Consider the following 16,827-nt stretch of genomic DNA (forward strand, 5'->3'; position numbering starts at 1 on the left):
TGTATTATAATATTCTACGACAACAAGAATTCAGATATGATATCTGTTCGAATATAGTATGTATGTACATATATACATGTCATCTCTTGAGAATCATACGATGTTTTATTGAGAAAGGCAAATATTAGATAATAATAAAAGGCTGTTATCTAGTGCAATATGATGACATTGTGGAAAAAATCAGCATATTAAATTAGAATTTTATTTATTTTATTTAAAGATATTCACTTTTAATTTAAGCTCAGCCGGTTTTAACAAATACGCACATCCATATCTTACTTTAAACCTTGTAGACACCTGACGTAGCCAGATAGAGCTCATAATTCACAGTTTCTACGTCAAACTAATTAAATAGTACTTGCATACGTATGTATACTAAGTAAGTGCTGATAAAAATCGCGATCTAATAACTTCAATTGTGAAATTCAAAAAAGAGAAATCATAGTTATAATCTTGAAGAGATAAATCTGTTCACTGTGCTTATAAACGCCTGGGTTCGTTCAGTACCTAAGCCTACATCATGGTGATCACTGTTAAACTCTTGATTTAGATTATACATAGAAAATATAGAAATCGTCATCAGTGTTCCTAGTATATATGTATATACATATATGGATCATATAGGTTATATACGAGATTTGACAATTAAGTAATGAGACTGATTTTATTGCCGCGCTTGTGGTAAACCTGTGACCTTGAAGTTCCATTTCTCTTTTTTCGGCATCCCTCTCCTCTCCATTGATATAAGTATGTAGCTCTAGCTTGTTTAGTTCGCATGCTGCGTCAAGTTGAGTAGTCAAGTTGAGCTCGCAATGGGTGTCTCCGCGAGCCCCCCGCCCAAAAAAAGCTCGCATGAGCAAGTCGAAAGTGAAAACGATGATTATTGTCTTTTTTGATAGACGTGGAATCGTCCACAAAGAATTCGTTCCACCGGGCAAAACTGTGAATCAAGTCTACTATTGCCAAGTACTCGAAAGATTGCGAAAACGAGTCAACAGGGTGCGCCCAGACATCGCTCGTAACAGGATCCTTCATCACGACAACGCGCCGTGCCACACCGCCCCAGCATGTCCCAGCATTTGGCCTCTAAAGGGATCGCCTAATTCGCCCGACATATCACCCTGTGACTTTTTTTTTGTGTCCCAAAACAAAATCGGTGGTCAAAGAAACCCTTTTTAGTCGATTACGGACTTCAGGCGGCCGGCTATTTCAAACGGGATGGCAGAGTTTTAGAATAATTTACGGTTTTTATGGAATCAGTCTCATTACTTAATTGTCATACCTCGTAAATTCTAATATACTATTGAAAATAGAAATTAATATATTATTTATCTTGAACATAAGTATGTACCGATCAGTTAAAATCAGCATACCGTTTTTTTAAGTACTACATAATCAAACGGCAGCCGATGAGTTTTTTTGGAGTATCGCTTAGGTGTTACTTCGTTAATTTGATTATCACATATGGGTTTTTTTACCTTTTAATCGTTCGCAAAACACAATATACATACATATGTACATACAGTCATGAAAGAGCGTCATGCTCTGCAAAACGTAAGGCTACATGGAATAATATATAATTTTTTATGGTAATGCAAGTCTTCGAAAATGAGAGCCCACCATTTTGGAGTTGGTTTTTCGGGTCCTACTTACTCCTATGTACATACTCACACAGTGACCGATACTTGCGGCAAAAAGTCAACTATAGGTACTGGGATACAAATTTTTGATAACTAGAGCTTGAACAGATTTTCTTGGATTTGGAAAATTTATGGTGATAAGGTTACGCTAAAGGCATTATTCGTGGAAAGTTTTAACCCGTTATATTAATTCTTTCCTGATTTGTACACTGGAAAAGAAAGAGTTAGATGCAATTTAAAATTTGTTATAGTATGAAAAGTAGGCGTAGCTGCAGTCCGATTTCGCCTATTTTCGGCTGTGACATAAAAATGTTTGAAGATTACTAATTACCAAATTTGGTTGAAATCGGTGGAACAGGTCCTGAGATATGTGATTTTACATAAAAGTCGGCGGTGCCACGCCCATCGTGCACCGGCTTGTATTTAGCTTTCTAATACCATCTCGGAAGTAAAATTTAATGTCTCTGGCATATTAAGTTATTGATTTATTTATCATCCGATTTCATTCATTTTTACACTATCGGTAATAGAATTGTCCTAAGCGATTTTGGTTACTGTGGCCTTTAGTAGTCTAGGAGATGTACTTATGAACATTACGCCTATTAGAGGGTATAAAAATAATACTACAATGAAAAACCACGCTCAATTCAGCCTTGTCTACCAAAAATATGGCAAACATATTCACAAAGGTGTCAAGAAAGGTAACTATGAGACTTGCAAGTCATACGCGCTTTAATTTACTATTCAAAGAGCAACGACATTTTATATTTTATTATAACAAAAGAGCAATCAAATCATTGGCTTGTGTTTAAAGCGCAAATATAGTCCCCCGATGTACAAAAGCATGCAGAAAGCTAACAGTAGCTGCTACAAATTATATTTACATACATACATACATATATAAATCAGTTAATCGGTAAGCAAGCAACGTGTGAATATGTCGACTTAGTATCAATATGAGTTAGTATTAATAAGAGCGCCGGCATAAACTTTTGAGAGCACTGAAACGTACTCAAAGCATCAAAGCACTCGTTTTAACGCTCTGTACACAGTTAACAGCATGGAACTCTGTTAAGCGAAACATTTTTCATGTATGCTTAACTGTTAAAGGAATTGTTAAAGTTACAGTTGTTTAGTAGGATATCAGCTACCGCCAAAAGTGCCCTGAACTTATCACAAATCTGCTTAGGTGTTTTATTTTTATTTCCGCTATTTCATCTGGATGTCTAAGTATATGACATCCGAAGTGTTTATGCCTTGATCTGGCAAAAACGGTGCATTCGTGGAGGAAGTGTTGACATTATTCTCATTTTATCACATTATTCATCTTCTTCCAAACAGCTGATATAGCTGGCATCCGGTAAGATATTCAATCGTACTGCATGAATCACTGCAAAATCTTTTTCCTTTGTAAAAAATTGTGAATAATACATATGACCTACGCTTCTTTTTGAGATGAAGTAACTACTCAAAATTAAAAGGTTGTCATCTTCTGTGAAGACACGATGACAACGATATTCAGAAAATTAGTACTGGACTGTGCTGAAGCAGATTTTTCATACTACTTCTTATGAAGCCATTGCATTACATCAACGGTATTTTCCCCCCCCATCAGAAATCCTTGTTTTTTCTAAACACGAAAGTCACTTTTTTCCACTCTAAACAAAAATATCAGAGGAACCATCACTTATCTGAGAATAACTGGTTGCAATGTTGAGAAATTTGAGAGTATTTCGATTTTTCTAACCTTCGAAGGTTACTACCCTAAGATAAAAACAGATGCATGTTTTTCTAATATTTCATGTATAAAAATTAAAAATTCGTTTTTTTAACATATCAAATTTAATATGTTTATTTTCTTATTTTTTTTCTAAAAAAATTTTAACAATAATTTTTGGTTTATAAAAATATAAAATATATAAAGAATAACCTAGACCAAAAAAAAAAAAATCATTACAAAAAGCCATATAAAATTATGGAGTAGATTTTTTGTAAACTAACCACTAAAAATGCCAAAGAACTAGAACTAGAACTAGACAATACATGCCTACTTAATTTTGTGTAAAGCTTCACAAAGTCACGCACATAGAACTATGTTTATGAAAATGAGGGCATTCATAAATGAATAATCACTACAATATTTTGTATAAAATCGCCTTTACATACCTACTTGTACATACATACATACATATGTGTAGCTAAGTAATTGAGTAAACTTCAATTTTATATAAAATAATGCTTATTAACTGCTGCTAAAACTAAGTTTTTTCCACACAAGCTTATAACTACTAAGGAACCCGCTACAATTAAAAGCTAATCATGTTGAGCTCGTTGTCGATTGCATTGAACTGCGATCTGTTGAGCTCGTGCTCGCTTCTATACTGAATTCCGACAGCTGTGTATCGGCTCTTTCTAATATTTTTTCATTCGCCTGCACCGATGTCACCAACAGTGGCGCATTCTCCGGTTGCATTGATATGGCTTTGCCCACAATGTGATGGGTTTGTGTGTCTAAATTGTTGATTTTTATTTGTTGTATAAGACGATTCTGTAAGTGCAACTTAATCGGATACCAAACCAGCATTATCACGCCAATTACTATGCTGATAACGCCAAATACTTGTAGACCTAGTAACACACGCGGTAATAATTTGAACTCTTCCGACAGCTGTGGTGAGATGCGCGTACGAGCTTCGAACCAAAAAAGCGGGAAGAAGATGCGTCGCTTATCACGGAACAATCTGCATAAAAACCAATCGAATTAGGAACACCATGGTAGACGAAATTTTTTATTTGAATATTTTTGAAATTTTGAAAAGTCTCTTTTTACTTACCTAAAATCGGAAACCGGTTCAACCAGTATATTAGATTGTAAGCGTGCCGACATCTCCAACATCAACCCTGATCTCGGCTCTAACACCAAGTACAGCTCGTGTTTTTGCTTGTCGGGCTTTAAGCCATCGACTTCGCTGAGATAATATGGATCGGCATCGTGAAAGTGTGGGTAGGATAGAAAAATAGGTGACCCAAACCAACATGATGTTATGTTCATTAGACCGGATGGCACGCACTCACCATTACAATGGCACACATTTTCGGGATATAATGTGCCTGAAATTGCAAAATTAAATAAATATAAATGGTTTTAAAAATTAGTAAAGTATATTATTTACCATTATCGACCATGCGTTTGCCACCCTCATATCGGAAACCTTTAACACCCTCAACTTCCGTAGTTTGCACATAATCCATTGCAACTGTACGACAGACATCCGATAAAAAGAAATTCACCGGCTTGTGTGGCTGTAGATATAATGTTTGGAATTCGCCTGGCGAGCCGTAGACTTTAGCACATTCGGGTGCGTATGCACGTGTCGTGTCTCGATAGTTCCAGGTGTGTAATTGTCCGAATTTTCGCATATCATCAGCGCCGGTGTGTATATTGTATATGCCTGTAACGTCAGCGCTGTAATTACGCTAAAGGTAGAGAATAAATATTAAATTTTCGAAAAACTTTCTTAAATAACACAAAAAAGCACCTACCGGATAACAATAACCGAATTTGTCGAACGGCACTTTCACGTCTATGAGTGAAGTCGGCAAATAGTTGGCCATATTCAAAAGCACATCATCAAAACCCTCAAATAGTAACTCATTCACTGATTTCGTTATCGAAATATCACCGTTATAGACATTTAAAGCAATATCGATCACGCGACGACGTAACGGACTCCAGCGTTTCGCTTTAGCTGCAAGTGACTGGGAAAAAAATAAATTATCAATTTACTTGTTTGGCTTAAATTCAAGCAGCGCCACTCACCACCGCCAACGAGTTGAGTGTCACTATATTGTCATCCAGTTGCCCCTTGCTGTTCGCGGCATCAAAATAATATTTGCTTTGTTTTTTATAAGTCAGTGATGCATTTTGTGTGTGCCATTTGATATCGACTTTGTGTGGCACCTCGGTGAAGCGATATGGTCCCAGTTCTTCGAACTTTGGTTTTATATCACGATTTTGAAAATCTTGTGGATTTGTCCAATTAAATAGGTAAAAATCTAAAGTCAGTTTCATAGGTGGTTTTTTCCATAATTCGAACATTTTTGAACCGGGTCGTAGAATCATTTCCTAGAAAAAAATATAATGTAATTTTTATTAAAAATATTTATTTTATATTTCAGGAAGTTAAACACCTTATTTGGTATCTAATTATGTCATAAAAAAATGCCTCAACATATAATATTTGTTATTTTTATCGTTATGACTTTTTTGGAACCCATTTTCTATCCAATAAAAATTTAAAAAAAATTTCAAATTTAATTTTTAAAAACTCAACAATAATTGAATCGATATATGTATAAATTCGTCATTTCTCACCTTTTCTAAGAATTTGTTCAACATATTTTCACCAAATAACACATTTCCTATTCCCAGTATGACTAGACATAATCCAACTATGTTGAATATGAAGCGTCGGTTTTTGCTCGGCATCATTGCTATGGCGAACTTCGCCGAAACTGAAATTGCAAAAAATATTAAAATTATTAACATATACATACATATTAATTCAAATGCTGTAAAATGATCGAGACGTTATGAAGCCCAGAAATTTAGTTTAATTTTATAATATTTAATTTGTTTTACAACTGTTTTCTGAGCAAAAATTATCCAATCAATTTTCACTATGAAAAAAATAATTTGTAATTTCAGTGGAATTACTTGAAATCGTTGAAAACTTTCTAAACCTGTTTAGAAGAGTCAATTTTAAACAAACAAATATTTCGAACTGCACGGGGGACCGTAGAAACTGCCATGATTTTTCCTAATAATGACAGTGCCATTGAAAAAGTGCTCTTCACTGATCAAATTTGATCCGGATTGACAAAAAACACCTTAATTTTTACGTTTTTTAATGCAAATCTTTATTAACGCATTAACAGGTTCCGGAATCAATGAAACCTTGTCAACGCTTAATCCAATTTTCTACATTCTTGTTATAAGCCTCAGCCACGTCTCGTCACAAATATTGATGAGTTTGATGTATGTCCTTAGCTCTGTTGTAAAGTATCTATTTTGCGACCTTTACCCGACGTATTTTTTGCTCAAATTCACCTTTTTTGATAAGAATCTAGCATTGAAGCGCTTGATACCCAAAAAATTAACCAAAATGTGTTGGGTGTATCCATAAGAGATGTTGATATCCTCTGCTATCTGTCTGTTGCCAAAACGGCGATTCACACTGTTACTTTAACATTTTCGATGTTATCTGGTTGGACGACTCGCATGAGGCAAGTTTTCGATGGCTTCACGGCCTTCACTGAATGATTTGTATCACTCAAATATTTGTGTAGGTGATAAAGTGGACTTCACAAACTATTTTTATTATATTTTTATTGACTTACAGACAAACTCCTCACGTCGTAGACATATGAAGATCTAACTTTACACGAACGAAGAACATAAAAAAAGTTCTACCAAACTTGAAAAAAATTGTTTACCGATTCTGTCTCTACTCACGCTGCTTAAATGCAGCAGTCTGACTTAAATTTATTATTGATCAGATGGTATAGGTACCGGAAATTCGTAATCCCCTATGTATTATTGATGAATTTCTTACTAAAAAGTATTGTATCACACAATTCATTTACTTCTCTATTTTTCCAAGCCTCGAGTTATGGGGTAATAAAGTTTGTATTAAACTCTTATCAAATTCTAAATGTCAACAGACAATTTTTCATTGCAAAAGATCGCATTCGTCACCGTAATAAATCCATAAAATTCTAATTATATATAAAGTTCATATAAAAACGAGAGGATAGCAATATACTATGTATAATACATAGATTTGTTGTTCTATTCAAATTAATTAAAACTGTTCATATGGTCGTAAATAATCTAAACTACTTTGGAATTCATGCAAATGAATATTTCATTAAGGCAAACTGGAGTTTCAACTATACGAGTACGTCCATTCAGTACGTATTTCGAGTAGTAATAATAACTGTTTTGTTGTATTGTAATATTCTCAATGAATAACATGTGTGACAACCTATGTTTATGAAGCGTAGCATTCATTGTTGCATTGATTTATTTGGAGGTCCCCTCAACGCTTTCGACACTACCTCTTGGCTATAATTAATACTGGCACAATTTGTTATCAAATCACTGCGACGATTACAACCATTTGGTCTATTAAAGAGTCATAACTTACAACTTTTTAACGAGTAGTACAAACGTAAACAAATTTTAATTGAATAACAGTAATAAAAAAGCAGTGATATTTAAGAAAGGTATTAATTAACAGGTAATTTAACATACATTTGGTATATATGTACAACATGTGTAGAATTATCTGTGTGTGTATATCACATTTATGTAGTTGAATTACACAACTACTATTACAGTTCAAAGTTTCAAAATTGTAATAAAATTTTGATAAACATTGTAATGCATTTGAGGAATTTAGGAATGCTTTAAACCAATCGCAGAAGGGAACTTTGTAAATATGTAATTATTTTGTAGATATTAAACGTACTATAATTCAGTTAGCAGTTAAACTAGGATTATTCGTATAATTGAGCAGGGTATTTGAAAAAGTCTTTACATATTCGGAAAGGTGAGATTTTAAGCTTCAATCGAAAAAAAAAATTAACTTCGGGGAAGTTGAAAAAAAGTTACAGCTGTTCAAAAATGTGTGAAAATAATGAAGAAATTCGCTACATTTTGAAAATAAAAAAGGAAAAAATGCTACGCAAGCCACCAATGAAATTTGTAAAGTTTACGGAGACGATGCTCTATCAGTTCGTGTGGCACAATGGTTCGGTTGCTTTCGTTCCGGAAATTTCGCTGTGAAAGATGTACCTCGCTCTGGTCGACCTATCGTTGAAAAAGTCGATGAAATTATGGAAAATATTTACCAGAACCTTCACATAAGCAGCCATGACATCGCTAAATAACTTTACACTCATCATCAAATCGTTTTGAACAATTTAAAACAGACTGGCTACTTAAAGAAGCTCGATGTTTTAGTACCACATGAATTGTTTTTGAAAAATTTAATGGACCGAATTAAGATCTTTGGTAACCGCAGACGAAAAGTGGATCAAATACGACAATAATGTGCGAAAAAGATCATGGCCCAAGCATGGTGAAGCTCAACAAATGGTCGCAAAACCAGGATTGACGCTCCGAAAGGTTATGTTGAGTGTTTGCTGGGATTGGAAAGGAATCATCCACTATGAGCTGCTCTACATTTTACTGTCAACAACACATGAGATTGTCCTGACCGTGCACCATCGGACTACCATTTGTTTCGGTCAATGCAGAACTCCCTTAGTGGAGTAAAGTTGACTTCAAGAGAAGAAAATTACTTGTCGCAGTTTTCGCCGAGAAACCAGAAAAGTTTTAAAATCATGGAATAATGTCTCTAGCGAAAAAATGGAAAAAGTAGTCGACCAAAGTGGTAAATATTTGGTTCATTAAAGTTCATTATAAATATACAAAAAATATTGAAGTTTGATTAGAAATACGAAAAGTCTTTTTCGACTACTCAATAAATAGTATTGTAAATTTCTTTCCAATAGTCGAACATCAGTTGCAAGAATTTTGAAGAAATTTGGGGAGCCAGAACCAATAGTTCCTGAAGACATTAATACATTCATTCCCTTATAAAACCACTTTATTTTCCAACTGTAATCAGGCAGTTCTGTAATATTAGCAGCGATTCTTTTCGTAAGGCTAAAGATGAATTCTTAGTTTACTTATTCCCTGGATATTGCCTCCAATTTGCATTAGAAGAGCCCAATCTAATCCAGTAAAATAAAACCCGACAACCGACGAATAAAGAAAAGCTCATAAATAAGTTCGCGAAGTTTCGAATTTAGATCGAGATTATTTACTTGATACTTTGTGAAGGAGAGCTTCAACAGCATATTCGCTAGTCAGCAATTGGTATGCATTATAATAAAAAATAAATAAAAACTGTGAAGACACAAGCTAGCTAGCAAGAATTGTATTTATTTTGACATGTTAATATTTTGTGTATTTTTAGTTTCACTTGATAAACATATTTCAATACATTTTGCGTGTTTTCCTATAATTTTGAGTTTCTAGAAAACTATTTGTGATGGTACGAGTATACATATATGTATGTACTTAAGTGTAAAGCATGCATAAATAAGCTTGCTAATCAGACACTAAAAAATGTTTTGACAGCTTAGGTTATAAGTCACGTCAAAAACACTAAAAAAATTGTGTTATATTTTGTTGCCGGGTCTAAGTAAATGCAAATCTCAGTAATTTCGACAGGTTTTTAAACAATAATGCTGATATTATTTATTCTCGTTATATATAAATTTATATAATAATTTATGTATATATTTTTATATTTTATTTTATTATTTTTATTATTAATTTATATATTTTTGTTGTATTTATTTTGTTTTTTATACCTCTGTTTTCATTTGTTATTTCTATTTTACACTGAACAAGGTATATTAAGTTAGCCAAAATGTTTGAAGTCAGAAGGAAATGTTCGAGATACTATAAAATATATATTGTAAGTCGGTACTACTCTGTGTAAAAAATAGTAAAACTTTTGCATTCGGCGACTTTTACTATGAGTAAAATTATTCAGCAAAGAAGTTCGATTAAATTGTATGTGCGAAATCAAATTTCTGCTGCCGAATTGTTCAGAATGTTGGAAAAGGCCTTCAGTGATAATTGTTTGTCGCGAGCAAGTGTGTTAGATTGGTACAAATTATTCAAAGAGAGTCGAGAACGCGCTGAAGACAAACCATGTCCAAGACGACCATCAACATCAACTGATGGTCAACACGTCAATAAAATATAGGAATTTGTGCCTGAGAATCGACAATTTACAGTCAGAGATCTTATTGGCCTCGCGGAATATCAGAAGGATCAGTGAAAACCATTTCGAAAGATCATTTGGGCGTAAGAAAGGTGAAAGCACGATTGGTTCCAAAATCACTAAATTTTTCCGAAAAACAGCGTTGCGTTAACGTTTGTGAAATATTGCTTTCCGACGACCAGGATGTCATGAAACGTATAAATACTGACGATGAATATTGGTTCTATGTTTACGACACTGGAACAGACGATCAATCGACCGAATATCGTGGTAAAGGAGAGCCGAAGTTGAAAAAAACCACATCAAAGCAGAACAAAAGTCAAGGTTATGTTTACAAAAAATTATATAATCGTATACATTATTGTCTCAGGCAGCTCCACAATCTCCAAACAAATTGTGCAGATCTGACCACTATAGCATACAGTTGCCACACAAACTGAAGGATCAAAATCAGGTTCTTGTATTGGGAAATATTTTGTGAAGGGTATTATTGCTTTGCAACCGAAGTTAACGTTTTTTTTTACTTTTGTTTTACAGTTTATTATAATATTTTATTATTCTAAGAGAAAGTGCTTAATTTTGCCACTTATCTAGCAGTAAATCTGTCATTGCGCACAAATTCGCATATTTATCTTTTATTGCAATTTTTTTTTGCATGAAGCGTTTCAAACTGATTTAAATATTATGAGTTTGTGTCTTCTTTGCATTTTCATTAGAATTTTTTTATGGTTGCATTTAACTACAATCAATGCTCATTATTTTGCTATTACTTTAATAGTTTTAGTTTTGCATAAAGTAAAGAAAAAATATTACATCACTTTTATTTACATAGATTTTCTTGTTGCAACCATTATATACACACTACGTTTCAATTAAAGAAAACTGTAATTAACTAACCAATAACTTTGCAACACATTTTTCCAAAGTTGAATAATATGTATGTTCTCTTCTCAGCAATTTTATTGCATTTTATTATATTATAAAGCGATTCTGACTAAACCTTTACCGCATCGTTTCGGAAACCGACTAAAATTGCACTCAAGCCGAAATTTTTATGCTACATTTGTCCAGTTTATCAGTATCGAAGAATTATTGAAAAAGAAAGTGTTTTTTTATCAGTGACCTTTTATAAGACTGACATCAACATACCAATTCACACATATGTATATGCATATACAACTGTATTTATACGCACACACAGTTGCATTTGCGGCTTTATGTAGGATAGCCCCTCTTGATGTTGTCTTATCGCGTTTGGTTGCTTAAAAATACCGTTGATGCTTAAGTTGTGTTTTAACATACATTAATACATAAAATACACACACACACATACATATACACATATATGAGTACAAATATTTCCGTGTGTATGTTTCAGTAGTTTTCTGGGGACAATCAAACATTCGAATGTCTACAACATAATAATGCAACAACAAAAATCAACCAAAAACATTGCGCAAAGTATATTCTTAAGTAAACAAGCGTTTTCGTTTACAATGATAAGCAAGTGTTTTTTGGCCCCGCCGATAATGTGTCGAACGCTCTGCCAATGATGATCAAATAGCTAGCTGACTGTGCGCCTTTCGTCATTTGCCGGTTGTAAAGACACTTTTACAGTGTGACTAAACCACGAAGGTGCAAAGGCAACCACAAGACTGGTGATAGACGAAGGTGGAAAAAACAAACCGAATCGTAAAATTTATCATTTGATGATTAAGTGTTTTTATTTAATTGCCTGTATGTAGATGTATATATGTATGTATATCGATAAAAGTCATCTTAAAAAAGTTTGGTGTCAACTACTTTTTCAGTAAAATGCTAATTTGAAATTTTATTCATCACTAGAGGCAACTCTATTTTAAATTTGAGGATTTTTTTTACTGTTATTAAACAATCAGCAATTCTTAGTCTATGACTCACTTCACAAATTATTACTCTTATAAAATGATGTTAGTTTTCAATGGAATCTAATTTTCTTTTTTGCTTCCTCGAATTACCTTAGGAGGTTACATGGGTTTACGGGTTTCAAAAAATCGATTTTTTTTATTATCTTATTATATTCTACAACACCTCTAGAATATTGTCCCAAATATTCAAGTTGATCCAAGTAATAGTTTCGAAGATACAGCCTTGAGAACTTGTGCGCTCGGGGTCAGCTATGTATATAGTATAGTCACTTAAATGTTTAAACACGTTTTTCTCGAAACTGTGTTTTTGAAGTTGGTTGGCTAGATTTTTGAAAACTACTCGATCGATCTTCATGAATATTTTACTGATTTTTGAGATATAATTCTTAAAGCCTTGGACAAAGGATTTTTTTTATTACAACTATTTGAAAAAAAAAATGTCGCGAAATTTTATTATTATTTTTTTTTTGTTGTAAACATGTTTGATAAAATTATAATTTTCAATTTTTTTGGTCCTTCGTCCAAGTTCTAAGTTAAGGTTTTAACTAAAATACGCACTTATTTCACTTTAGATAATCCTCTAAGGAGTTATCCTGCTAACGCGGGCGCATCTTTTTTCCGAGAGGCTACCAGAAAGTTTAAAACATTTTTTTTTTTCAAAAAATTTCAGAATTTCTTTGTTAATAGTGAATGTTTATAACAATAACAAAAATTCTAATAAAATACTTCATTTTTTATTTTAGAAAAAAATAGTTTAAAAAATGCTGATTTTTACCCGAGGAAACGCATGTAACCCTTTGATTAAAAACTTCATGCATCTTTTGAACCAGCCTCTTATTAGCACATATAGTACATAGATACAATGCGTTCCGGAGAAATGAAATTTCATTAATCAGCACATTCACGCCTATTGCATTTTATAGACAGAGGTCGCGACGTCATCACTACCGAATACGTCAAAATACTTTTACTTACGAATACGTGTACACAATGGGACACATAAAGGTTATTATTATCGATTCTCTATCAGCTCAGATTTTCATATACAAGACTCTTCATTTAATTCCAAAGTTAGCCAGGCAGTCGGTCAGTGTTCCACTGTAATTTTCAATGGAAAAATGCCGAAAATATTAAAAATAAAATTTTTAAGATTTTGGATACTAACTTGTGATACTAAGTATCGATAGGTTATTACTAAATAATTTTGACTATTAAATTCGTTATCTTTTGAAAAATTTACATACAATTTTATAGTCATATAAGTGCAGTGATTATAAAAAGTTTGTGTATGGTTGCAAATGTGAAATAAAAATAAATATCAGAATTTACTGACAACATTTTTAAGGTGATATTAAGTGATATTCCGCATAATGTGTGTTCTAAAGTTAGCACGTACACTTCACTCGGGGTGTTCTAAATATATGTAAATCAATTTCGAAAAATTAATTGAATTTAATTGGCTGAAGGACCCATGCGCCAAAAGAACCAAAAGTCTAAAACCATTTCTTATTAAACTATTTGCGGCTCCGGTTGTTTTAAATGATGCATTGATAATCAGCAGAACCACCAAGGAGTTGAATATTTTGTTTTAAGCTTCCTGCTTAGATCACAAAATTGTTTCATTGTTCAACTGTTCCTTGTCAAGAAAGTGTGTGTTTCCGCGTGTTTTCCTGTAATTTTCCCCCATTTGAAATACATTGAAAGGGAAACTTTCTAAATTATTTTCTCGGTATATTAAAGGGAATTTCTAAGCCGTTATTATAATTACGATTAAATTTGCCTCCCATACGCTTTTGTTGTCAAATCATCGCAATTAATTATATATACATAAGTACATAATTGATAACCCCAAATGCAAACAGTTGGCCCTTAAATTAGTGCCGTTTAACACACGTTTAACGAATTTAAAAATTTATATCATTCTCAAGCATCATATAGCTACGTTTGAAATGAGCAGTACTTATTACAAAAAATATTTTATATAAATATTTTGTTATTGATAGTGATAAGATTGTGAACTAAAAGTTTTAATTAACTCATATTGTTGATTTCGCAAGAAAAATTAACACTAATATCAGCTGATTCATAGAAAGGAAAAGGAAGCAAGTAAGAAAGTGTGTAACAGAACATTTCATAAACCTGTCGATATCAATGTAAAGATTCAACCCATTTTTTACACAAGAGAAATAATAATATTATCGAAGAAACATTCTTCCCGAATTTCAATGACATATCTCACAGATAGACCGATATTTTCGGCAAAAATTCAGCCAAAAGTACTGCTTGAGGGCTCGAAACAAGTTTTAGACTCAAGATGGCCCAACTTAAAGCACTATTTATGCATTTATGCTATAAATAACAAAAATAACAAACAATGTTTCGGAATCGTGACAATGTTTGCTCAAAAAGCCCTATTTGTGTTATATTTCCACTTTTCTGTCAAAACACCTACAAAGATGATACAAATTTCTGACTTAAAGAGTATGTAAACAAGAAAAACTGTCACATTTGGTTAAGGAATAATCCTGAACAGATTCTTCAGAATCCTTAGTATTCAAAATAAAGGGTTTAAGGTATTATTGAACCATTATTTTTCGAAATTGAATATATACTAGTATACTCGTAAATAGTGCGTGGTTCAGGCAAAACTTAAGTAACTCTTTGGGTCTCCTCGACAATATATCAAGTGCTGATTTCTCAGCAAAAATTATATAGCTTGTGTAATTATCACGCCCTCCCGTGCCCAAACAATATCAAGAATTGAACTTCGCAATTGTTGTTTACATGGGTCATACGATTTAACTCCGTTAGACTACTTTTCGAGGAAGTTAGTCAAGTCAATGAACTACACTGATAAATCAGCTTAACCGAGCAGTCGGAAAACAACATCCGGTCCGTTATTAGCGACAGTTGATGAAGACAGTGTTGCAAATTTGAATCGCCATGATGAAGTACGTAAGACGGAGGGTCCATTGACCGTCCGTTGGTTCACAGTTTCATAAAATTTTAGTTTCAATAAATTTTGACTTTCGCAAAGCGTACTTTATGCTTAAATTAAATTTTTCCTCTTTTCGAAGTCTCAAAAGTTACAAATATTAAATTCAACACGATTATTTATAACATATTCAGTTGGTAATCGAACCCAGGCGTGCAGCATCGCCTGATCCTTCACACTTGCCGTTGAGTTGCGCCAACTGCGGCGCAAGTGCAGTCTTCAGGGCAATGCCTGCAGACATGCGCGATGAAGCGTGCCGGCTGTGTGCGATAAGAAAGACAGCGGAGTTGGTTTTTTTTTGCATAATCTTTCATATAATAAAGAAAGCCACATATATTCTACAGATTTTTGCCACTTGGTGACAGCGACTGTTTTGTCACCGAATTTCACAGTTCAATATCGTTCTGTCACTTGTTTTTGCGGCTCTTACTATTATCACTTGAATTTTGTTTATGTTTTTGTAATTTTTTTCATTAAATTTCCTTAAGATAATTGCTCACACATTTAATTATAAATATTTAATTAAACGACTGATTTATATAAAATAAAACAAAATGTCTCACTTACAATTTACACGAATTGAAAAATAACTTTTTCCAGTTTTCTATTTCAAGCCCAGCTTTGCATAGGTAAGCGCATAAATGTTTATTATTATTACTTTTTTTTTTAAATCAAGGCACTCTAAATCGTTGTCGATGTGGGGATTTTAGAATAGCTGTTTTTAGTTTGCTCCTTTGCTTTGGTCGGCTGCTCAATTTGATTGGCTTCACTTGATCCGCGCTTGTCCGCAGCTTGATAATGACTGTGTGATCACTTTGTCGGCTGTGTAGCAAAATAATACGCCGATATTGTTTTCAGTGTTTTTTAGTAATACTAATCTAATGCTAAGATTTTTTAATCTACATACGCGTTTTATATTGCAATTATATATTATAGCTATGTGGAGAATACTTACGTATTAATCTGTACGTACATATGTTTGTAGTCTATTGAAGTGCATTGGGAAAATAATTATAAAACACTAAAAAATGAATATACTCAAATCGTAGAGGCAATATGAAATTAAGACATTTAGGTATTTAAATAGAGTAATTACTGCCAAATAAAAAGTCACAGTAGGTTATTCACCGATTACAGACTGCGATGAGAGGGCTTCTTAGAGATTATTGAAGTATACTCGTATGTATACTATATCAGCTTCCATTTTTTCGGCACCGGTGGTTGTAGGCTTGTTGCAATAGACCTGTGATTTTAAATAACCATATAAACAAGAGACTACTTGACATGGAAATATCTACCTCGAATGGCGCTTTAGGCGCTGTATGACATGTGGCATCGTTTTGTTGAATTGACCACATTAATACCATCCAAATTTCGCAAAATGCATGTGTTATCTTGTCCCGATATCGAGTACCAGT

General features: G+C 33.3%; 1 protein-coding gene across 2 annotated transcripts; it reads right to left on the reverse strand.

The window, feature by feature from the left end:
- Nucleotides 1-3,477: 3,477 nt before the first annotated feature.
- LOC105222375 (protein peste) lies at nt 3,478-16,238 on the reverse strand. 2 transcript variants are annotated; one of them, XM_011199681.4, is made up of 7 exons: nt 11,405-11,536; nt 6,016-6,155; nt 5,461-5,766; nt 5,184-5,399; nt 4,814-5,117; nt 4,475-4,751; nt 3,478-4,381 (listed from the first exon to the last, which is right to left on the reverse strand). In XM_011199681.4, exons 1-7 carry the CDS (start codon nt 11,421-11,423, stop codon nt 3,958-3,960), a joined length of 1,686 nt encoding a protein of 561 aa, XP_011197983.2. In that variant the 5' UTR covers nt 11,424-11,536; the 3' UTR covers nt 3,478-3,957. The 2 variants fall into 2 exon arrangements, with proteins under 2 accessions (XP_011197983.2, XP_011197984.2); XM_011199682.4 differs by lacking the exon at nt 11,405-11,536 and adding an exon at nt 15,977-16,238 and having other exon boundaries at nt 3,531-4,381.
- Nucleotides 16,239-16,827: the final 589 nt, after the last annotated feature.

This window comes from Bactrocera dorsalis, chromosome 1, assembly GCF_023373825.1.
Source record: "Bactrocera dorsalis isolate Fly_Bdor chromosome 1, ASM2337382v1, whole genome shotgun sequence".
NCBI lineage: Eukaryota > Metazoa > Arthropoda > Insecta > Diptera > Tephritidae > Bactrocera > Bactrocera dorsalis.

What these genes read in the sequence shown, in the direction of transcription:
- LOC105222375 (XM_011199681.4), bottom strand. An exon ending in TGAACAAATTCTTAGAAAAG is followed by an intron (nt 5,767 to 6,015) that starts GTGAGAAATGAC and finishes ATTTTTTTCTAG; the next exon opens with GAAATGATTCTACGACCCGG. An exon ending in CACTCAACTCGTTGGCGGTG is followed by an intron (nt 5,400 to 5,460) that starts GTGAGTGGCGCT and finishes TTTTTTTCCCAG; the next exon opens with TCACTTGCAGCTAAAGCGAA.